The sequence below is a fragment of the Symphalangus syndactylus genome, chromosome 8, assembly GCF_028878055.3.
Source record: "Symphalangus syndactylus isolate Jambi chromosome 8, NHGRI_mSymSyn1-v2.1_pri, whole genome shotgun sequence".
NCBI lineage: Eukaryota > Metazoa > Chordata > Mammalia > Primates > Hylobatidae > Symphalangus > Symphalangus syndactylus.
The window spans coordinates 65398175-65422740 of NC_072430.2; the positions used below are offsets into that span (position 1 = coordinate 65398175).

General features: G+C 42.8%; 1 protein-coding gene and 1 pseudogene across 9 annotated transcripts in view; one reads left to right on the plus strand and one right to left on the minus strand.

Moving 5' to 3' along the window:
- LOC129487196 (cytochrome b-c1 complex subunit 10-like) lies at nucleotides 1–1784 on the plus strand (annotated as a pseudogene).
- A 17487-nt stretch (nucleotides 1785–19271) lies between these two features.
- The window catches only part of GNG2 (G protein subunit gamma 2), a 156511-nt gene continuing 151216 nt past the window's right edge, over nucleotides 19272–24566 (minus strand). For all 9 annotated transcript variants that reach the window (XM_055289374.2, XM_055289373.2, XM_055289371.2 and 6 more), the window contains one exon: nucleotides 19272–22525. In XM_055289374.2, coding sequence (XP_055145349.1) covers nucleotides 22397–22525 — 129 coding nt within the window. In that variant the 3' untranslated portion in view covers nucleotides 19272–22396. The remainder of the gene's footprint in view (nucleotides 22526–24566) is intronic.

Consider the following 24566-nt stretch of genomic DNA (forward strand, 5'->3'; position numbering starts at 1 on the left):
GGCTTGAAGATGGTGAGGCATTCACCATGCAGTCAAAAGGGTAACCTAGTCTGAGGGAAGAGGATATATAAAGGCAAGAAATGAGCAACAGCATGGCCCAGAGGGACTAGAGCTTTTAGGAGATGGAGGGTGAGAGGGAATGACAGCTGATAAGACTATAGACAAAGGCAGGGGTCTGATTAGGAAAAGCCTCTCATGGCAAGCTAAGGGAAGCTATTGAAATTCTTGGGGGTAAGCCAACTATGTATGTTTCATTTCATTTCATTAATTAAGATTTTAATTAAACACTTAGGATCTGAGGAGCATACAAATGAGTAAACTACAGTCTCTATTTTCAGGAAATTTAAGTATAATGACAAATATAGATGTGTAAATAAATACTTATAATCTGGAGTTAGAAAGGATAAGTGAATTACAAGAAGTATAAAATGTACTACAAAGAAGTACAGGCCAGGTGCAGAGGGTCACGCCTGTAGTCTCAGCACTTTGGGAGGCTGAGGTGGGAGGATAGTTCAAGCCCAGGAGTTTGAGACCAGCCTAAGCAACATAGTGAGACTTTGTCTCTACTAAAACTAAAAAAAAAAAAAAAAAAAAGAAAGAAAGAAAAATTAGCCTGGCATGCTGGTGCATGCCTGTGGACCCAGCTACTCAGGAGGCTGAGGTGGGAGGATCACTTGAGCCTGCAAGGTTGAGGCTGCAGTGAGCCATGATTGTACCAACCTGGGCAACATGCAAGACCCAATCTCAAAAATAATAATAATAAAAAGAAGTACAGAGGCTAGAATACAGCTTTAGTTTTAAGGGGGCACTGTAAGATAATCTATATTTTTCAATTAAGGTGCTTATAGAGTGAATCAAGAAAACCAGTTCAAGAGTGTCTCATTTCCAACAAAATTTGATCAAAGATGTGGCTATAATCTCATATTGTAGTGCATGCTAGTTGTATAATTAATGAAATACTAACCAAAAAATGAAGAAAATGAACCAATCGTGGAAGGGAAAATAATAAGTACTTACATACAAATAATAAATTAAAAAGGGGGAAAAATACAATTGCAGACCATGAATTTCTTTAAAAATAATAAGGAAAAACATCTCTTACCATTTGTTTTCTGAAATTGACCTTTCAAGGCAAAAAATGAAGTTATTTGCTCCTGGCCTAGTCTTTCCACTTCAGGGTGCCCATTGTCAGCAACTTAAGACTGTCCCTGGTCATCAGCCCTGGCCACCACCAGGAGTGGGGAGGTTGGAGGAAGATTCAGATGATGCAGAATGCTAAAGGGACCCGTCAGACTTGAGTAGGGGATAAAGGAAACTTTGGGAAAGAAGTATAAAATAAATATTAATGGTTAGCCGGACAGGGTGACCCTGAGGGTGCGACTCCACCGCGATGGTGACCCGGTTCCTGGGCCCGCGCTACCGGGCTGGTCAAGAACTGGATCCCGACGGCCTACACGTGGGGCGCTGTGGGCGCCGTAGGGCTGGTGTGGGCCACCGATTGGCGGCTGATCCTGGACTGGGTACCTTACATCAATGGCAAGTTTAAGAGGATAATTAATTACACAAACCCTTCACAGACCCCGGTGGTGCCTGGTGGCGCCAGCTCCTCCCACCTCAGCACCTGCTGCATCTGGAGCAGCCCAAGCCTCAGGATGGACAAGAGGAAATCCACAGCTCAACTTCAGACTTCTTAAGTTTCTGAAAATGGCTTGGATATTTTAATGCACGTTGCATTAAAAGTCACTGAAACCTGCAAAAAAATAAATAAATAAAATAAAAAATAAATAAATAAATAAATATTAGTCCATTTTTTATGTTAAAACCCAGTTATCTTTTTTTTCTCTGAATTTGAAGGAGTTCTTTGACCTATTCTGAATGGAGTGTCCAACAGTAAGTGAATCTTACATAATTCCATTTTTGAAGACCAAGCCCTCTGTATACTTCAAGAAAAGGAAATCAACTTTTGTGTGTGTGTTTTCATAAGTACCCAGTGTTTAGCTCCCACTTATAAGTGAGAACCTGTGGTATTTGGTTGTCTGTTCCTGTGTTAATTTGCTTAGGATGATGGCCTCCAGCTGCATCCATATTGCTGCAAATTTGGACATAATATTTGTTTTTATGGCTGCATAGTATTCCATGGGGTATATGTACCATATTTTCTTTATCCAGTCAGCCTTTGATGGGCATCTAGGTTGATTTCATGTCTTTGCTATTGTGAATAGTGCTGCAATGAACATGAGAATGCATGTGTCTTTTTGGTAGAAGGATCTGGAAATCAACTTTTATTACAAATGACCTGAACTCCAATCTAACGGTTGATCATAGGTTTGACAGGCCATTAATTCATCTGTTGAATTGTTCAGTAAAGTGTTTAGAGTGTCAATTACATGCCAGGCAATCTTGTAGGCATTTTGGAGGCATCTGAGAACTTAAACACAACAATCCCTGACCTCGGGGAGCTTATCATTGGGCAAGGGAAGACAAACAGTACAATAATAAATACATTATTTACTATTCAGAAGGTTCTAAGTACTATAGGAAAATTATAACAAGGTAAGGGGGGTAAGAAATAGGGGTGGGGATAAAATGGGTGTTGCAGTTTTAGACAAGATGGTCAGGTTGGACCTCATTGAGACAGTGAAGTGTAAGGAAAACCTAGAAGGAGGTAAGGAAGTCAGCCACACAAATATCTGGGGAAAGAGATTTCCAGATAGAGTACTCAAAAAAAAAAAAGCAAGATAAGAATGTTTTTTATATTTGTAAATGGTTGAAAAATCAAAAGAATAATATTTTATGACATGTGAAAGCTACATAAAATTCAAATTTCAGTGTACATAAATAAAGTTGTATTGGAACACAGCCATGCCCATTTGCTGACTGGCTGCTTTGGTGCTTCAAGGGCAGAGTTGAATAAATGCAACATAGACCACATGACTCACAAAACCTAAAATATTTGCAAGGGCATATATGGTTGCAGAAATGTAGAGGTGGCCATTTCAACGGTATTGCCAGGGCAACACATTATCAAGAAAGGCAACCAGTCAGAGGTACAAGTTGCTCTTTGAAGGACAGTTTCACAACTTGTAACAACTTTTAAAGTCTTAGCAGTTTTACTAGAAGCCTTTGTTCAAATTAGTCTTCCGAAAACAGTGAACAGAACAAGTTGGTAATAACTAGGAATAGCCACAAAAGTCTCTACAGTGCACAGAAAAACAGGTTTATACTCTAATGAATGTTATCAATTGAACACCCCATGAAATCAGAATTTTTGGAACAAGTTGTATAATGCAGAAAGGTCTCTCTCCCTGGGGGAGCCTCCTGATGAGAGAACATCTCCTTTATCTTTTTCTGAGACTCTTTATGTTAAATGTGAAAACTTGTTTCTTTTTAAGGTCAGGCTCTGGAATTTCATGATTTAGCATTAAAAGCAAAATGCAGAGTAAGACTCCGTCTCAAAAAAAAAAAAAAAAAAGGAAAATGGCAGGGCAGTAGAACTCAATTTTATTGGTAGAAAAGGAATAGGAATGAATAGGAATTTATGTAGTCATACAAACAGCATAAAGCATTCACTTTCCACATCTAATACTGCAGAGGAAATACTTGCCGAACGGTGAAAACAACACAGAGGACAATACGGCCAAGAAGAACAGACAGGCCATTCCCAAAAATGTCTGGTAGGGAGCTAGATGCCACTTTTCTGAGATGTGATCCAATAAATTCTATTTTATACTTGAGCCAGATTTGGTTGGGGTTTTGTAACTTACAACTGAATAGTTCTAACATGAGGACAGATCCCAGAGAGAAAGGAAAGAAAGATGCATGGACTTTGTGGAACTTAACATAGGATGGGAAGGAGGTGGATGGCTTAAAGGAGGTTTCTAGAAGGTCACCTATCAGAGATGTGATAAGCAGTGAATTCTTGCACAGAAACAGGAGCACCGGTAGAGGGAACCAGTCTCGGGAAGCTGAAGAATTAAGTTCTGCACCTGTTGAATTCGAAGTCCTGTAGATGTAGCCCATAATCACGGCTGAAATGTCAGGAGTGAATGTGAGTGAGTAGATGAGATGTCCATTGAGGAGCCATCAGCATAAAGTTGTAGTTGGAAACTGTCACAGTGAGCTCCCTGAGGAGACGGGGAAAGAAAAGAGGACTGAAGACTTCATCCTAGGAAAACCCAGTATTCATATTTAAGGAGTAGGAGGAAGAGTCGCGGAATATGGGAAAAGTGGTTGGAAGGACTAAGAGAACAAGGAATATACAGCGTCCTAAAACATGGAGAGGAAGGGGTTTAAGGAGGCAGGGTTGGGGGCAGAGTAACAGGGATCAACATTTGGGTGATAGGATTTGTGGATTCTTCCCCCAAAAGTTACAGAAAAGCCACCTCTGAATGCTTGAAAGCAGGTAATGAATAAGGCAGAGGTTATGGTGTCATATGATATTGACCAGCATACAGTCAAATTTAGATCACCTACTTTACAGATCTCCCATGCATATTCCTGTTCTCTCTTCCCTTTCCCTAGTACCTCAGTGACCCCCGCCAGGCAAAGTTGCTAACTGAGATGCCTGCAAGGCCTGACCTTTCCCTTTGTTTCAAATTCTTGAGAGCTAATCTTTCTCCAAGATTCTAGGAATTAGGGACTGCTACTGCAGGGACCTTAGAGGGCTGGGAAATCTCGTTCCTCAGAAATCCTTTGACCAACTTGTAGAAGGTATTGTCCTGACAGCTGAGTGCCAAACAGCAGGCTTTACTTTAGGTTCAGACTTGCCAGGGTTCCAAAACCACAGCACTGAGTTCAGCCTGCCAGCTGAAGAGGGGGCAGCGGATGGTGAACTCCTACAGATTTGCCCTGATCCTGCCATGGCTCTCAGACCTGTGAACATTTTAAGTAAAAGTCTCTTTTGATGGAGAATACAAGATACTCTATCTTCTACTTCAAAGTCTGACACAACTATTGTGTGTTCATGACATATGTATTAGGCCAGTCGCACATTGCTATAAAAATAGTTGAGACTGGGTAATTTATAAAAAAAAGAAGGTTTAATTAGCTCACGGTTCTGCATGTACAGGAAGCATGGTGCTGGCATCTGCTAGGCTTCTGGAGAGGCCTCAGGAAACTTACAATCATGGCAGAAGGGGAAGTGGGAGCAGGCATGTTACATGGCCAGAACAGGAGCAAGAAAGAGAGAGAGTGGGGAGTTGCCACATACTTTTAAATGACCTGATCTCATGAGAACTCACTCCACTATCATGAGGACGGTACCAAGGGGATGGTGCTAAAGCATCCATGAGAAATTTGCCCTCATGATTCAGTGGCCTCCTATCAGACCCCACCTCCAACATTGAGGATTACAATTCAATGTGAAACTTGGGCGGGGACAACATCCAAACTATATCAAAATCTAAAGGCCTAGGTAGCTCACAATGAGTCAGTTAAGGAGGATGTCAGATCTGGGTAAAGAGCGAGGGTGGAGAACATTCATTCATTCATTCAGCATGTGCTATGTACCATGGTGGACACTCAGGATATAATGATGAAGGCAGACATGATCCTCTCCTTCATGGAGGTTACAGCCCAACAGGGAGGCAGGAAACAGCAAGGCAAAGGAGACGGAGGTCAACAGAAAGGGACCTACATTAGATAGGGTGGTCAGAGGAGGCCTCATGGAGGAGGTGACATCTAAACCAGCTATCAAATATGAGCTATTACCGGATTTCCCAATGGGGGAAAGGGCAGAACATGAACAAAGGCATGAGCAAAAAGGCCCCTTGTCAGCAAGGGTTTGCTTCTGTGAAACTGAAGGAAGATCAGGGTGGTAGGAGGGTGGTGAGCCGGGGGTTGGGTGTATTGGTGTTAAGTGAGGAGGGAGACCACGGTGTGGAGTATGGACTTTATTCCATGTGCATCAGAAAGCCACTGAAGGTTTTAAGCAGGAGTGACAAGCTGTGGCTTGGGTTGTAAGATCCTTCTGGCTACTGTGTGGAGAATACAATGGAGCTGGTGGAGAGTGAGAAGCTGGGAGACCAGTTTAGGAAGCCATTGCAGTGGTGAGGTGAGTGGGAACGGTGAATGTCAGAAGCTGTTGCATTGTCTCGTGTAGCATAATGGATGGGGGGGATTATCCTTTGCAAATTACACTTTACTCTCTTTTCAGCCATTATTGTGTGTGATTGAGACTCATCTGTATGAACTATTCACCTTCGTACCTCTCGTTTACAACTCAGCATTGCTGGAAGAGCTGAACAGCCACTTGGATCATTTTTCAATCTAGAAAAATAAATTCTAAGCCTGAGAGAAAGAGTGCATGAGAAAGAAAGGGAGGAATATAGCTGCTAGCAGACAAGACATATACTTCCCAGCTCCACCACTGTGACTCTTAATTCAAAGAAATTTTTCAATTTTCCAGTGAGATTCTGGCCTCAATTCCTGTCCTAGGCTCAGAAAAAGCACAATAGTTTCTTTATACATCTTTTCTTTTAAAAACTCCCTGGAAAATATTGTAAATATGCTACTATATTGAGGTTTGATAATAAAGGGAAAAATTTTGCTCTTTATACCCATTTCTACTTGAACACCTTGTTTCTCTTTATTTCTCATGTTTGCTGGGTCATTCCTACTTTAGCGTTGGCAAGTAAGAGCAGCTGCCTCCTGGGAATTTAGTTCTTGGTATCTAATATTCAGTGCTGGGTGTGGGTGTTAGCAAATGCTAGGGAAAAGAAATCTCTGTCATCCTTCCCTTTCCAGCTGTAATCATGTAGAGTTTCCCTAGTGGCATTGGTGGAAACTGAGACCTGACCTCATTGGTCCCACTAATGACTAGGTAGGAATAAATAGATTGTTAATGAGGGTTTGAGCTATTTCCCCAATGAGCCCAACTTTCTGGCAGCCTCAGACTTTAGAGCTCAGTGGAGTATGTTTCTAAAGCTGCTGCCACTTTCACACCCTTTCCTCACAGTTGGGAAATAGTTGGAATTTGGTTTTGAAAAAAAGTATGGATCTCCTGGAGATGGGCAGTCTTTGATAGCACAGTGGGAAGTAAAGTCTGTCCTAGGCTGTTCATTCATTCCAGGCATTGCTAAAGTGGTACAAAAGAGACCACACATGTGAACCTAATTTCTGATTTGAACTTTTCCACACAATTTATAAGTTAAATCACTGTCAATGTGTGATGAGTCCATTATGATCTCCTTTTTCAGGAGTTGTGCCTAAATTTGAGGGTACTTCTGACATGCCAAAGAACGAGTGGTAGTTAGCAAATCACTTCCATGTCCTTGTAGACCCACACTGGCGTCCCCTGGGCCATTCTCATCTCTATCCACTGTTTAGTTCTTGGTGCACAGGTTTACAGGTTCTCTGTGTCAGGGCTGTACTGCTTTTAGTCATGCAGGAAAGTCCCACTGCTCCGACACCATCCAAGTGACAAGAACTCCATGGCCTCAGGAGCCCGGGGGACACTGACCCTCTGCCACAGTGTGGCCTGTGAAGCTGGGCAGCTCAGCCTCATCTGTTTACCTAAAGGATGGCAAACGTGGACCCACCTCTCTGCACTGCAGCATTGGAGACCGTGTTTTCAACACATGAACTTCTGGAGGATGTTCAAACCATAGCAACTCATTTTGGGGATCTCATAGACCAATGGTTCTCAATGCTGATCCCTTGATTGGCAGCAACAGCATCACCCGAAACTTGTTAGAACTGCACATTCTCCAGCCCAAGCCCGGGCTTACTGAATCTGAAGCCCTAGGGTTGGGACAGCAATCTGTGTTTTAACAAGCCCTACAGGTGACTCTGATGTGCTCAAGATTGAGAACAGCTGTCGCAGAGAACATTGTGGGTTTCCTTGTGCTGACTTCTACACTTGAAGCCCATTCCTTGGGCCCATTCCTGGGCCACTGCTCTGCCCTTCCTCCCTTCAGGACCATTTATTTGTTTCTGCTTAACCCCTGAGACCTTAGAAACAGCCCAGGCACACCCCTGCTTCTCCTGCAGCCTGCACAGCAGGATCCCCCGAGAGGCAGCCTTCATTTGGAACAATTTCTTTCCCACTCCTGTTTCCCAACCTTTCGGGCGTTGAGTTGACTAAATTCAGAGTAAGAAATAGGCCAAATCCTCTGTTCCACAAAAACTAATTACCTTCTCTGTCCTCCTCAGTCCTACCCTGTGAGGTGGGGGAGTTCTTTTCCTTCCTTTCCCAAGCACATTCCTCTGTGTTGTCCATGGCCCTCTCCACTGGGCAGGTGGCCCCAAGATGTTGGGACAGGCTCATGTCCCAAGATAGTTTTCTGGCTCCTCTGACAATCTCTGGCCCTGGAGAGAGAAGCATAGGAATATTGAAGCTGGCCAGCTTTCATCAACCACTGATGCTGCAGCATAAGCATCACAGTTTTCCCTACGGGGTGTGTATCTCTACTCTTGATTTATGCTCTTTCCTTTGGTGATTTTAGCTTTTCCAGGGATTTTCCATGCCTTCCGCTTTCTCCTTGCCTAAACATAAGTGTAAACCCACTTGTTCAATCCCCACCTCTCAGAGAAGCTCCAATTTTGCATTTCTTGGGCTAGCCCTATTCTCTACCTCATACCAACATGGCCAAAACTCAATATTTCATCCTCCACAATAAACCCCCTTGTTCTCTTGCATTTCCCTTGATCCTTTCCCAGACTAGTGAGTTCCCATCACCCTTTGAATCTCAGTTTTGACATCAAACATGTGCAGGTTTCCCTGAATTTTCCCCACATCCAACCAAGCCTGGGCACTGTCCACTGTGCACCTTCAGTAGCTTTTTAATGTGGGCCTCTGCAGAGCTCCTTCCCAGTAGGGGCAGGATCCCAAGGGTCTGTATCTCATTCACCTTTGCACCTTCCAGCCTAACATGGATGCTCATGTCGAACCAGTATCATAGCAGCTTAGAAAGATCATCCCTTTTCCTAGGGGGCTACCTTATAGCTGCAGAGCTGCCACGTCCAAACACACTGAAGGAGGTATAAACACACTTCCAGTCACCCCTAACAAAGCTGGAAGCCCAGAGCGGGCCCAACATTTTGTACTAAGTCACCAGGGCAATGGCTATGCTCACATCCTATTCACAATTGGCCTCCTAGATGACATTCACCATCATATGAGGCTGAGAAACCTAACCAGCTATTTACTGTTTCATCACATTGAGGATCATAACTTTACTAGTTCAGAGACTCTTGCCCTGGAAGAGCCAAGTTGCCAATCTTTATGCTTCAAGGGAGAACTTTCTGGAAAGTCTCAAGTCATCAACAGACAGTTTACATTCATAGATTCACATTCTCTTGCTGTGTCCACCAATCCTAAACTATTATGTCACAATCCTTACCCAATTCGAATCAAGCCTCCCTCTCCTACATTAAAAGATCTCCCTTAAACCAGACGTCAGAGTCTTCATAAATAAGACCTTCTTCTCCTCCTATTGAGACTTCCTTATGGTGGAAACTATGCACTCAGCTTTGCCTTATTATCAAGTAATTTGGGGAGCCAGCATGCAACAGGGCATTGCTTACCTAGGCCTTTCCTGCTTACCTAGGGGATTGTTACTTTGCATTCAGAGGTTTGCATTCAAAGGGAGTTTTGTTCTCTCAGCGTCTTCTACAGTGAAGAAGTTCTACATCTTGACGTAGTAATGCCTATGTACTCGAAAATTCGAACAGCCATGGAGCCAGTAGCCAAAATGCTTTCGTCTCTAGATCAAAATAACCTTCGGCTTCTGGCTGCAAAGAGCATCTGCGCACGGAAGACGCGATGATGTGGCGCCTTCTGAGAACTGACCAGCAGAGGGCGCTCTTGAGAAAGAAGAACGATGTGCAAGCTTGTTCCTGTCAGGGATGGCAAATTCCACACAGGAGGCACCACTTAGCTGTAATTATTGTAATGAATGGTAAATGCAAGTGGACTTCCACAGGACATGAACCAGAACAGTCATGGAGTGATAGCGGTGCCAACTGCGGGAAGCCCAGCGGAGAACCTTCCCAAAGTGGTATTCAGGCTAGGATTTCAAGCCTCTAGTGGGGTTTGGCCTTTTTACCAAGTCTCCTGAAATAACAGAATTTCCCCCAGTAATTCTGAGCCCTGTGGCCTTCAGGACATGCCATCTTGAAGTCCTTCTGAACTACTCACTCCGCGGTTTCTGAGAAATTATTCTGAAACAGAAGATCACTCTAAGCCAGAATTGGCAAACTTTTTCTGTAGAAGGCCAGATAATAGATATTTTCACTTTTGTAGGCAATACAGTATCTATGACAATCTTGCAAATAGAAGAACTATTTGGCTGAGTAGCTGGAACTACAGACATGTGCCATTGCACTTGGCTCGGAGTTATCTCATTCTGATTCTGTGGGAGCTCAGTGCCTTTCCTTGCCTTTGAGCTATTTTGTAACTGTAAATTGTAGATAACTGACAGCAATGCAACAGAATTCTTGTTTTAGACATGCAACTGAATCCTGTCTAGTAGAAGCTCAACTGACTTGTCTGCCCTTCAGTAAAGAAGCTATTTTTGCATCCATTTGGAAACTCATTTCAGTATTCCTGATCTTTAAATGTCTCTTTTTAAATTTTTGCTTTGACCAATTGTAACATCACCCTAGTTTCCAAATCTGTTTTAGAAAGCTATCTTGGGGCATGAACCTCGTAGCTTAAAAGCAGGCACAGAAAACATGAAACTAATAGGTGTGACTGTATTCTAATGAAAATTTATAGACACTGAAATTTGAATTTCATATAATTTTCATGTCACAAAATATTTTTAAACAATTTTCCATGATTAAAACAGTAAAACCATTATTAGCTCATAGGCCATCTAAAAACCAGCCAAATTTGGCCCATAGGCTGTGGTTTGCCACTTCCTGATCTGAGCCAACCCTCTGCCAACTTCTCAACTCCATCTGTAATGCCCATGTCTCTCTGAGAGAATACCTTTATAAATTCTTCTTCCTAGACCGTCTAGAAATAGTTATCCACCAAGAAAGATGAAGGAACCAAAACATCTCTTTCAGGTCCTACCATGTCTATTGCTAAGCAAAGTGCTGTTAAAAATTCTGACTGAGTTAAGGGGTTTAATAAAAACACATGATTCTCAAGGGTCAAAATGACTGCTCTTTCTGGTGTGAATACTAACTGCATCATGCATCTCTTGCCAAGGAGGAGTCCCTTTGCTGACTTGGCACCAGATTAAGGGAGAGCGTGAAGGTGGAGCTGGATCTACTGAGGTTTGGGCCCTCAAAAGAACCTTACCGGTTGAGATTTTGGACATGTGACTTAACTCTCTAGCTTCTGTTTCCTCTTCTGTAATGTGAGGGGATATTATTATCTGATAGGGCTTTTGGGAGGGTGTTAAGAGCCAAAACACAGTAGGCACTAAATTGATGTTAGCTTTTATTACCCGACAGATAGAGGTAAACTCTCAGAAATGCCATGTCTTTCTGTGAGAAAAGAGGTGCTTTTCAGTGTTAGTGATGGGATGTAATAGGAATGGATTGTAAGATCTTGGAGAACAGGATACAAAGTTCTTCTTTTTTCTGACTTACTTAGCTTAACTCAGCTGCCTGCCACCTGAAGTGGTCTCAATTGTAAGGAAAAACCTGTACTTCAATAGAAAACAATGCATTGTTTACAGTATTACTCTTCCAAGTTATCTAATTCTTTTTTGCTTTCTCTCTTTTGTTTTTAGAAACAGAGTCTTGCTGTGTTTCCCAGGCTGGACTGGGCTCAAACGATCCTCCCGCCTCAGCCCAATCTTCCTCCCTCAGCCTCCTGAGTAGCTGGGACTACAGGCATGAGCCCCAGCAGTTGGCTCGGAATTATCTAACTCTGATTCTGTGGGAGCTCATCGCCTTTCCTTGCCTTTGAGCTATTTCATAACCGTAAATTGTCGATAACCGATAGCAATGCAGAAGAATCCTTGTTTTAGACACGCAACTGAATCATGTCTAGTGGAGGCCTAACTGACTTGTCTCCTACTTTGTGGAAGAGGCCAATTTTGCACCCATTTGCAAATTCATTTCAGTATTCCTGATCTTTAAATCTCTTTTATTTATTTTTGCTTTGGCCAGTGGTAACATCTGCCTTGTTTCCTTGTTAATAATGAGTTAGATAAAATCTTTGAAATGTGTTCATTTAATACCTATGTGAGAGTCATGATTTCACTTTTGTTTTTGTGGAAAATTGTCTTTCAATATGCTGTTTAATTATGAAATTGAATTCAGGAACGTTTTCCTAGAAAGCACTCGAACATGGTCCTGGGGAATTACCTAAAACACTTCCATGTTGCCCTTTTGAATCATCTCCTCTTTCCATTTATGTTCTACTCATGACTCTGCCACTACATTTCCTTATAATTTTGAATGGCACTTCAACTTTCCCATCTGCAAAATAGGGAGTGGAACTAAAAGGCATTCTATAAGACAGCAATTCTCAAACTTCATGGTCTAGGGACGTCTACACTTTTGAAAATTATTGAGGACCTCCTGAAATTATCAGGGCTTTGGCTTATGGTGGTTGTAGCTCTTGTTATTTTCCATAGTAGAAATTAAAACTGAGAAAATTAAAAAACATATGTATTTATGAGGCTGGGCATGGTGGCTCATGCCTATAATCCCAGCACTTTGGGAGGCTGGGGTGGGTGGATCACAAGGTCAGGAGTTCGAGACCAGCCTGGCCAACATGGCAAAACTCTATCTCTGCTAAAAAAATACAAAATAAGCTGGGCATGGTGGCCCATGCCTGTAATCCCAGTTATTCAGGAGGCTGAGGCAGAATTGCTTGAACCTGGGAGGCAGAGGTTGCATTGAGCTGAGATCGTGCCACTGCACTCCAGCCTGGGCAACAGAGTAAGACTCCATCTCAGAAAAAAATGTATTAATTCATTGAAAATAACAATAACAAGCCCATTGCATGGTAACATAAACAACATATTCTTATGACAAATAACTATATTTTTCAAAACAAGAAAATATACAGTGGGAACAGTGGCATTGTTTTACATTTCTGCAAATTTCTTTATTGTCTGGCTTAAGAGAAGACAGATTCTTGTATGTGCATTTGCATTCAATTTGTTGTGATGTCAATATGTAGCCTCTAAAATATCCTATTATGTTCATGAAAGAAGGCAAGTAAAAAAGGCAAATAACATCATAATAATATTATGAAAACAGTTTTGACCTTGTAGATTCTCTGAAAGGGGCTCAAGGCCCCTCAAGAGTTACTGGAACTCCCTTCGAGAACTGCTATTATAAAGTAAACCAAGATGACCTAGAGGTGGGAGAGTGATTTTTTGATGATGGGCGTGCCAGTACATCATGCTGGTCCCTTCTTAGAGTGACAGTTGGCTTTCCCAAGCATTCTGGAACAGCCTTTCCTTGTGCGTGCACATACGCAAGTGTGTGCATGTGTAGCAGCATCTGTTGATCTGTGCTGGGATTCTGTGTTACAAGCTTTAGTGGGACATCACATATCCCTGGAGTAGGGACAGGAAATGGATTGACGGTGGGGAAGGAGATAAGCTCCATTCTTTTTTCCCAAAGAAGCTCTGAGTGAGTCCTTGAAACTGCATTTGCAAGCGCCTTTGTCCTAAAATTCTTTCTTGATCCTTTTCTCAAATCATGGCTTGGAGAGTGAAGCCTGTGGAAGCTTCTACTCTTACTCAGATGACCCTGCTTCTGACCCTTGGAGGGTCACTGGGCTCTGAGATGACAGAGAAGCAGGTATTGGAAGAGTAGTCAGTAAAGGAAGAGAGTTTTCCTTCCTGAAAGTCCTAAAGAAAAAAAAACACACTCCGTGCCTTCCCTGTTAGAATCACTCTTCTTGTTCTTCCTTGCACAGGCTCCTTGATACCAGGAAATATTTTCAGTGCAAGATGAACCTGGAAGCTACTGCTGATACTTTCTAGGTACCAAACAACCACTGTGAAGGAAAGGCAAATATTGACATGAGCTCACTGATTTCTTCCTTTTAGAGAAGTTACTCATAGGTTTGAAGTTTATAAATAATCTACTTATTCTATAAATAAGAACAGACTCAGAGCTTTTATTATCACCTCCCTCTTATGTACTTACATTCCAATTTACACTATAAGATAATAGTTAAGAGTTAAATCTTCGGAATCGAGACCAACCTAGGTTTATATCCTTGATCTGCCACTTCATGGCAATGGGAATTTAGAGAAATGTCAACCGTTCTAAACCCTAAATTCCTCATCTATAAAGTAGGGGTGAGTTACTTTGAGATCCCCGCAAAACAGAGCCGGAGTCCAGGACCTGGATGCAGGTAGTTTATTAAAGGTAGTGTTGAGGGTGATCCCAGAAAGAAGCAAGGTAGGAAGAGAGAAAATGAGGCAGATTTAAGTGAGAAAAACAATATGGCATATTATTGGGCTGGTTACTGTTGTGGCTCATTGAGGACTGAGCATCCTCTTAGGGAGGCTCAGAGAAATCATATAAAATACATCCAGAGATGTCCCTCTGAGAGGGCGGGATCCTGAGACATTTCTCCAGACTCATCCCTCACTGGCTGAGGATTGCCCCAGGGGCACCAATTTTCACTGGGAAGAATGAGCTTGCAGAGAACTCTCCACTGCAGCTGAGGCTGAAATCAGCAGTGGATCATGGATGTGTCATGAGGCACAAAGCTATCTGCTACAGGAGATAAACAACGCTCACGTCCTAGAGTTATTGTGAAAATTAGATGAAGCGCTGTCTATAAAATGTCTAGCATTGTGCCTTGCTCAAAGGTAAGTACTAAGTAAGCGTTCACTTTATTGTTGCGGCTGCTGTTGTGATCATTATGATTATTATCATTGTATGTTCATGAGTGAGAGAGGTGAGTGAATATATGACTTAGAGGGTTCCAAGAATGACATATAATCTGCAGTCTATCTCTTCTATGCCACAGCCTGTATGATGATTTACCATGACCAATGGCCAATTGTTGTGATTATTAGGGGTCATTACACTACTTTTACTTTCTCACCCTCTTTTTGATGTTTTGTCAAAATTTGGGCTCAAGGAGAAGGCATATTCTGTCAGTTGTTTGTGACGGAAAAAAGTTGCTATTATGCTAGAGCAGCGCTGTCTAATAGAACCTTCCACGGTGATGGAACTGTTCTATATCTGTGCTGTCCAAAGACAATAGCCACTAGCTGCATGTGGCTTTGGGCACTTAAAACATGGCTAGTTCAGCTGAGGAACTGAATTTTTAATTTTATTGAAAGTTGTAGTTAATTTATATCTAAATGTAAATAGCCAAATGCACACACAGGGAAGGGCAATTAGAAATAGTGTTCCCAGTAGATAGTGGAAGGGACCCTTCCCCAGGGGATAAAATTAAGGTGATGCAGCCAGCAATGTATTTCCTCCAGCCCCTGGGCCTGAAGCCTACGAGATCTGACTTCCAGGTTGGTGCATGGTGGTATCACCCAGGCCAAAGGGCTGCCGGCTGAAGACAATGTTCCCATGATGTTGTGAAGACATGGAGCCAGTAGAGGTTGGAGGGGAAGAGGTGACGACCTCCACTCAGCTTTGGCCCATTGTTTTGTGTGCAGAGCCAATTGCCCACCCCTTTGCAGGGGAGAGCTTCATTCTCAGCTGCCCTACAATGAGGGAAAGATTAAAGAGAAGCCCACCCACCCAGTGTTGTCTACTTCCTAAAGGTTACACTACCCTACAGACAAGATTCTTAGACAGACGCGGTGGCTCATGACTGTAATCCCAGCACTTTGGGAGGCAGAGGCGGGAGGATCACCTGAGGTCAGGAGTTCGAGACCAGCCTGGCCAACATGGCGAAACCCCATCTCTACTAAAAATACAAAAATTAGCCAGGCGTGATGGTGGGCACCTGTAATCCCAGCTACTCAGGAGGCTGAGGCAGGAGAATCCCTTGAACACGGGAGGCAGAGGTTGCAGTGAACTGAGATTGTGCCACTGCACTCCAGCCTGGGCAATAAGAGTGAAACTCTGCCTCAAAAAAAAACAAAAGATTCTCATTTAAGTATGATTAACTCCAGCATTACCTCCTCTGGCTGGTCATCACTTCTGCCCTCCCTTTAGCTTCTGTGTCCTAGAATCGACCACCTTGGTAACTGACTATTCACTTGTCTACTTTCTCCATTAAACCACAAGCTCCGTGAAGGCAGGTGCCATGCCATCTACCCTAGCACAATGCCTCAAACACAGTCAAATACTCAACAATACTGACAGCAAGGGCAACAGGAGTGGAGAGAGGAAAAAGGTTCATATTTCCTGAAGTCATTCACAGACCTCATGGAATTCAAGCTGGTCCTTGACAGCAAAGCAAGTTTAGTTATTTAAGGAGTTGTGTAATGACATTCCAGAGGAGGTAACATCAGAAGCAAAGGGGGAGACTAGCCAGGCATGGTGGTGGTTGCCTGTAATCCCAGCTACTTGGGAGGCTGATGCAGGAGAATCACTTGAATCCGAGAAGTGGGGGTTGCAGTGAGCTGAGATCACACCACTGCTCTCCAACCCGGGCAACAGAGCAAGACTCTGTCTAAAAAAAATGTAAAAAGCAGCAAAGACAGGGAAGTGGGATGAACTCACAGCACAGTGAGGGAGACAGGATGAACTGTAAAAGAGGGTTTGGAAGGCAAAATGGGATTAGCCAAGTGGGGCCTTGAGAGCCAGGTAGTTGAGATTGGATGTGATGTGGTTGACAAGAGCACCATGAACCAGAGAACCCTGGGTTTCTGAACATGGTGAAAGATGAGGTAACATCAATAAATCTGTTAAGATGTGGTTGGCATCAGTTGTTTTTTGCCTTTAACTTTCAATCCTGCCTCCTGTAGCAAAAGGACTTCAATTTCCTTAGAACCACTGTTCTGCCCACATGGCCCAGTGACTCTACCTGTATCCCTAGGTCCAGGGGTGGGTGAGCACAGGAACCAGATCTAGCCAATAGTGTCTTAGGAAGGGTTCCAGGGATATAGCCAGAGGCTTCTGCTAGAGCTGTTGTTATCTTTCTTCCTTGATCACTAAACTGTTGAGATATAAACCTGGGCCTGCTGACACCATCTTGATGCTGCGGGGCAAGAGTCTGAGAATTAAACCAGCACAGAGAAGAGCCTAGCCAAGGGATGACAGGGACATCCCATGACATCCTCGAAGCATCTGGATCCAGCTGGGTTTGAAGTGGGACCTATTTTGGGGCATTAGGTTTCCGTCACTTGCAATCAAAGAAGTCCTGACTAATGAATACTCAGGGTCAATTGGGTGAAAGTGGGAGGAGATGAGCATCAGAATGGCCATACCAGCTGGTGTGATGGGAATTCAGACATGAGACACTGAGGGTCTCAACCAGGGCATTTGGGGGCTAGAGAGAAAGGAGGTGAGTTAAGAGGTGAGCAGGAGCTATCTAGCGGTTTCCTTTCTTCGAAGGTTGCTGTCAAGTAGAGTCTAATGGTTCTTTACCACCTCTGGCTTCATGATTCCCCTTTACCTCTTTCATTTTTCTTTTCTTTTTTTTTTTTTTTTGAGATGGAATCATGCTCTGTCACCCAGGCTGGAGTGCAGTGGCGTGATCTTGGCTCACTACAACCTCTGCTTCCCCGATTCAAGCAATTCTCATGCCTCAGCCTCCCAAGTAGCTGGGATTACAGGTGCCCACCACCACACTTGGCTAATTTTTGTATTTTTAGTAGAGACAGGGTTTCACCAAGTTGGCCAGGCTGAACTTCTGACCTCAAGTGATCCACCTGCCTCAGCCTTCCAAAGCACTGGGATTATAGGCGTGAGCACTGTGCCCATCCTCTTTCATTTGTTTTTAACCATTTTTGTGAGATAAATGAATCGGGCATTCTTGTACCCACTTTATAGCAGGAGAGGTCAAAGGACTTGCCCAAGGTCGCATGGGAGCGCTGGGGCCTAGTTCTGATTCTCTAGTGCATGCTAATGCTTGAGCACAGTGTAGGCTGAGCTCCCCAGTCCCCGTATTTCTGTTGCTTCATTGTGGAGATGTAATACCCTGCTCCTGGCTTTTCTTATGACTTCCAGGGAGAAACAGCAGTAGTTCTTGCTGAGGAAAGGCCCAGGAGCCCATGGCCTTCTTCATTAAAATAAATTCTGCCTGAGTCTCCTGGTTCTAAATAGAAGAAAATGTAGATTTGGGGCAGAACCGAAGGGAAAGGGATTTCCCTTGGCAAATTATTTGCAATTTGTGGATTGGAGCTGACCCAGCTCCAATTCCCTCTGTCATTCTAAGTGCCGTCTACAATGTGACCAGCTTATTAAAGAATGAGAACTGGAGGCAGTCCTCCCACAGGGGCACAACAAAACAGGAGCAGAGTCACAGCCCAGCAGCGTCTTCCTCAGTGTGGCGTGTGTAGTTGCTGACTAGATTCTCACCCTTCAGTTACATGTTCATGCCTAGGCAGCCACTTCTGGGGGCTGTGGGAAGAAGAGCGAGAATATTTATGAGTTGTTCATGCCTTTCCTTTGGCAGTATGAAAAGCTAGCTGTCATAAATACTGTAGTGGTCCTCAGACTATAGCATGTAACAGAATGCATGTTCTTGAGTCACTGCCAGGGATTCTGAGTTCGTGGGTAGCTCAGGATCTGCTTTGTAAAGAGGCATTCCAGGTATTAACACTCCTGAAGCAAGTGGTCCATGGACCACAGTCTGAGAAACACTGATGTCAGTGGAGCACTAGTGTGCAAACTCCAAGTGGCCCCCTTCATCCGTGGTTTAAAGATGCTGCTGTCGCTGGCACAAGTCCCAGGAGATCCAGTGTTTCCTTCTTTACTAACAGGGTCTGTTACTGGCATAATCTGAGGGACATTCAGAAGTCTTTCTTGACTAAGATCTCCGAGGAGCAGCTGCGTCTAGAGTTCTAAGGACTTAGCTTCTCCTGTACTCCTTTTAAATCACAGATAGCTACAGAGAACAGCACTTCTGTTGTTGTTTTTGTTTTTCATAAGGGAAAAAGCCCACTGTGGCATACCTGCAGCAAGTGAAAGTGTAACTACACCTCCTCTGTCTGCACAGTCCACCCGATCAGAGCCCTGGGCTCTCTCCTCACAGCCCCCACCTTTCTCTGTCCCCAAAGGCTGTACCCAAGATGTACAGACCTAGTAAGAAATGCTTTTAGAGTGTCAAGTGAGTTTTTTCTTCTTTAGGACATCTCTGTTAACAAAATCCTAAGGAAAATCAATGGATTCCTATTTCCTCATCCATTCATACCATCAGATCCTTCTCAAAATGACCACAGAATCAGTGGCCTTCACAATGAAATTGACTGCATATGAAATGAATCTGAAAATTCCATTTATTAAAACACATACATTGTTCATGTGGGATGAAAGTGTGCACATCACATTCAGGTTTTCCTGCTTTAACATTTCTGTAGTTCTCTCTTTGAAACACACGCTCCACAGATCTTATATAGGAAAAATGTGAACAACTTTTGGGCTGCAAAACGTTAATGCATACGTAACAATTCATCATTGCCAAGTGCAGCTAGAAGCAAATATTTAGGAAGAAAGACAAAGAAGTATAAAAATTCCTAAAGACAGCATGCTTTATTTTCTCAAAATTCCATATGTGACTATGAGTGTATGGAGAAATCGTTTGATTTTTAAATTTATTGTTTAATTTGTCCTTGGTAGGCAATCTCCTTCAAATATTATTAGCAAAATCAGACATAGATCAAAGTATTTATTTGCATCTTCTGATTGAAATTAAACAGTACTTGGTTTCAAATGTTTTAAAAATAACACTTTTTAAACTGGAGTTGATATTGAGGATCATGTAAAATTGTTCTTTATAGACTTTGCATTCTAAATATGAAGTTTATTGTTACTACTTATTAGTTAATTCCATGGCAGATTTTCATTACTATCGAATATATTATATGTAGAAACTAGGGCCTTAAATAATTAAACTGACTTTTCCTATTAGTTATTCCTTAAGATAAAATTATGCTGGTGAAAATGACTGTTGAATTTCTCAAGAAATTAAGTTCTTTAGAGGCATAAGTAATCGAAAGGCTTTTTCCCCTGAATAAGTACAAATACCAATAAGCCAAAACTCATATAAAGATTTTCATATTATAATTCCATACTGTAAGACATAAAATTATGAAAAAGCCAAAACATTTTCCTTAAAATGCTCCCTAGAAATGGTAATTCCATCTTAATTGCTCCAAAGATCTAGATTTACATGGAAATATAAAGAGTCCTTCTGAGAAAAGGAAATGCTGTGAATAGTGGAAATCGTCTCGGCCTTCTAATGATGCCTCAGTCACCACCAAAGAGTGCTTTATTCATTCATGCTTGTTTTCATGTGACCACATACTCAATTTGTGTTTTGGCCCATTTAAAAACTGTGATATGTTTTAGCTTATTCCACAGTGTTACTAAGCTAATTGTACAATGCTGTAGTTTAATAAATACTCTGCTGTTTTCTTTACCCCTAAATCTTCATGGGCATCCTGACTGTAACAAAAACCCCACAATTTGAACAGAAGAACAGAAGCATCTGGTTACAGAAGTGCATTCATACATTTCACAAATGTTTCAGTATCCTCTTCTTCCCCACCCCAGCATGAGCTTTAATTGGATGTATTTATTCTTTTACCAGCGTGCCCATGAAGGAGCTAAGGAAAACATTTACCAAGTCTGTTTCAAAATCTGTCCTTGGCATATCAAACTTTTTCTCTTCCTTTTTCATGCTTTTAAAAAAAAAAAAAAAAAAAAAAAAAAAAAAACAGGAGAAAGCGAATAGAGAGGAAAGAGAGGAGAATAAAATTAATTGGGAGATGGAGATGGTATTTGGGGATTTGAAAACAAACAAGACGTAAGAGAGGCCCTCTTTGACTGAAAATGACACAGAGAAAGGTGATCAAGGCTTCAGGGCCTGCTGTTACTGATGGAGACTACGGCTACAGTGAAAAATTACTCTCACTACCATATCTTGGGGAAGGAGCGCTCTAGTTGCAAGGAATTTGTAAATAAAGGCTGAGAGACTCTAACAAACAAGATGGAGAACAAAAACAAAGATTCCATTAAAAAATTTGTTAAGTGAAAAACCAAGACCACCTCAGTGGACAAAAGAGTCAGAACTCTTCCTGGTAGAGCCGGCTGTGGGGACCGCACCTGCCGCCCAAAGAGTGGCGATTTGAGGTCCTTCTCCCTGGAGAGTTAATAGCTGGAGTTCTGAGAATGGTCACCTTCTCTGGAGCTGTGGATTTATTTCTTCTGATACTTGAACAAAGGAGGGCCATGGTTTTCTTGTTAAGAGCACAAAAAATGTTCTTTTAACCTAGAATGTCCATGATTCAGGGAAAGAGGGAACTTGCTCATACTCATGGCAAAAGCACTTCCCAGCTCGTGGTGAATCCTTAACTCTCCTGCTTGGTGACAGCTGTGCTGCCCTGGGTCCTGGATAAACCAAAATGCTTTGGATTCTGGAAAATGTATTGAAGAGGCATTTATACCACTATTAACTAGGAGGTATTTTAGGTGTGGCTAAGGCTCTGAAGTAATCTCAATTTTCAAAATACTGAGATTTTCTTTCCTCCCCAGGGTCTTTTCCCTCTCATTTCCTTTCCCAGCTTTAGAGTAAAACAACAAAACTTCTGAATGGATGTAACATACGGACATTTTCATGCAATATTACTCAAAAATTGTCACAAATATATGAAAGCACCAGTCACGACACAGGATTTACTTTTACTTGCAGAATCAAAGCTATCATGTACACGTTAGGAATAGTGAAAAGAGAACACAGACAACTGGCATTTTTTGTCGTTGTTACCATGAGGATACACCACGGGGAATATCTCCCTAAACATTTTGTGTGATCATTCTTGGAGTTCAATCTGATAGACCAGTCCAGCCTTATCTCCACACTACTCTAATGGGGAGGGGTGGAAGGAGGGGTAGAGGAGAAGGAAAAAAGAAAAAGAAAGGCACAGTGACTATACATCAATGCCATTAAATCGAATTGCGGCTACACGGGACAGTTCAGCTTATCAAAGGGTATTCTAAAGACAATATTCATTCCAAGAAGGTCACACATATCTTACCTCAGTACAGCTGTCTGTTTTAATTGTTATTTTTTAAAATATGAAGCAGAAACAGGATTTTGGCGGGGGGCACTGGGGGATAGCAGAAAAGAAGTGACACCAATTTTATTTTTATATATTCCCCTCCTCCAGGCAGTTTGGCAGAATCAGATGTCTTAACTCAGGATGTGGATCGGCTTGCATTCTCATAAAGGGGACCAGATCTTTAAACATGCATAGCCTGGAGTTTCCAGGATGGTTCTCCTCACTCTCTTCAAATGCCGTGGACTAGAAAGGTGCCCACTTTGCTAAAAACTCTACATCAATGTCCCAGGAGCCTGGAGGCTCTTCAGGCCCCTCTCGAAGACTTAAAGGATGGCACAGAAAAACTTCTTCTCCCTAAACGGGTTTTCTGAAGCCGGAACAGGGGTCAGGAGGGGATCTTCCTTGGCATGCGCTTCACAGTAGGCCATCAAATCTGCGGCTGCCTTGGACACCTGGAAAGGGAGACAAAACCAACCAACACTGGAGTCTGGTACAGTCAGTCAAGGCCCAAGGCTTTAGAGCCCAATGTCCTGGCGTCAAATCCTTGCTCCATGAAGCAAGATACTCAGCCTCTAAAAGCCTCTGCTTCCTCATCTGCAAAGAAGAAAGTTGACGACACTGACCTCACAGGATTGCTGCCAGCAAGTCTGGAACTAGGTTAAGGTGAGTGAGGCACTTAGGGTGCAGAACCGAAGGAGGCACTCGCTGGCAGGGGCATGCAGGTGTCAACCGTGCACTTACACAGCCCCGTAGTGGCTGTCTCCTTCAAACTTTTTTTTTTTTTTTTTTTGAGATGCAGTCTCGCTCTGCTGCCCAGGCTGGAGTACAGTGGCTTGATCTTGGCTCACTGCAACCTCTGCCTCCTGGGTTCAAGCAATTATCTTGCCTCAGCCACCCTAGTAGCTGGGACTACAGGTGTGTGCCATGGTGCCTGGCTAATTTTTTGCGCTTTTGGTAGAGACAAGGTTTCACCATGTTGGCCAGGCTGGTCTTGAACTCCTGGCCTCAAGTGATCCACCTGTCTCGGCTTCCGAAAGTGCTGGGATTACAGACGTGAGCCACTGTGCCCGGCCCTCCTTCACTTTTGTGCTCCGATATCTCATTGCCCCACCCTAGTCCCAGCCCTAGTAACAAGGGTTAAATGAAATAATCCATGTAAATCATTTAGCGTCTGGCACATAGCAAGCTTTCCACACAGGCTAGCCATTATTATCATTTTGTAGTCGTGACTCTCTGCTTCAGGAATTGTGCTAGGGATGCCTAACGCCATGTCAATTTCCCTTTTTAAGCAGATGCATCAGGAGGTATATCTATGTATATACATACACTATATAGAACATATTTTTATACATCATATATATTAAAATGTTATATCTGTGACTTTAACCAAGCATTGTGCCTTTTAGTGATGTTTCACTGGGAGGCTGTCACTGATTCTGGCGATGCTATCATTTCTTACAACATATTTGTAGCTCCTTGTTAGGAATTCCCTGTAGTACCTTCCTTCGACCATCTTCACCAGAGGAAATTTTTACTACATGAGAGGGTGGATTTAGTTTCAGGAAATAAACTAAAAGTCATCTATAGCTACATCTGGGGACTAGGTAAATGATCAACCTGGGGAATGCCATTTGGGGTCAAATTTATTACATAAAATAACACATTTCCACATGAAAGCAACACCACTGTACTACTATGAAAACCTTTCAAGTAACTACTGAAAGGATATCAAAGCAACTACTGAAAGGATAATCTAATTTAAGATTTGGGTGAATTATATTATTACTAAAGATAGTCACTACCCCTCCCTACAAGTGGGACATACATGCCCACATGATGACATCAGACTTGCCCAGTGACATAAGCTTGCTCTGGCCAGAGAGATGTGAGCAGAATTTATGTGGATCACTTATGGGCAGAAACTTTAGGAGCCAATGCACAGTTTGCCATGTCCCTTCCTCTATACCACTTCGTCCAACTGAAATAATTTATGAGGAACCCTCTTAATTGATGCAGAGGTTTTAACAAATGGCAGTGGCAATACCCTTGATTTGTTTCTTGTCCCAGGGCTGAGTTGATTAAACCTTTGTCACTCCTGCCTCAGCCTCCCAAGTAGCTGGGACTACAGGTGCATGCCACCATGCCTAGCTGGTTTTTCAAAAAATTTCTTGCTATGTTGCCCAGGCTGGTCTTGAACGCTTGACCTGAAGCCATCCTCCCGCCTCACCTTCCGGAGTCCTGGGATTACAGGTGTAAGCCACTGCACCCGGTCTTTGTTACTTAAGGCTACTTCAACTTTATGATTTACTGGTTGGGTAGGGAAATCAGTTTCCATTTCTCATCCCATAAACCCTTGAATTTTTGGACTCTGTTCCCTTTGTCACAGAACAGATAGAGGCAACATTCCGGACAGAGGCTGCTCCATCTGCCAGCATCCCTGATGAAGGTGACATGGTGTGGAGTGGCAGCTGATTTATGATTGACATGTGGTAG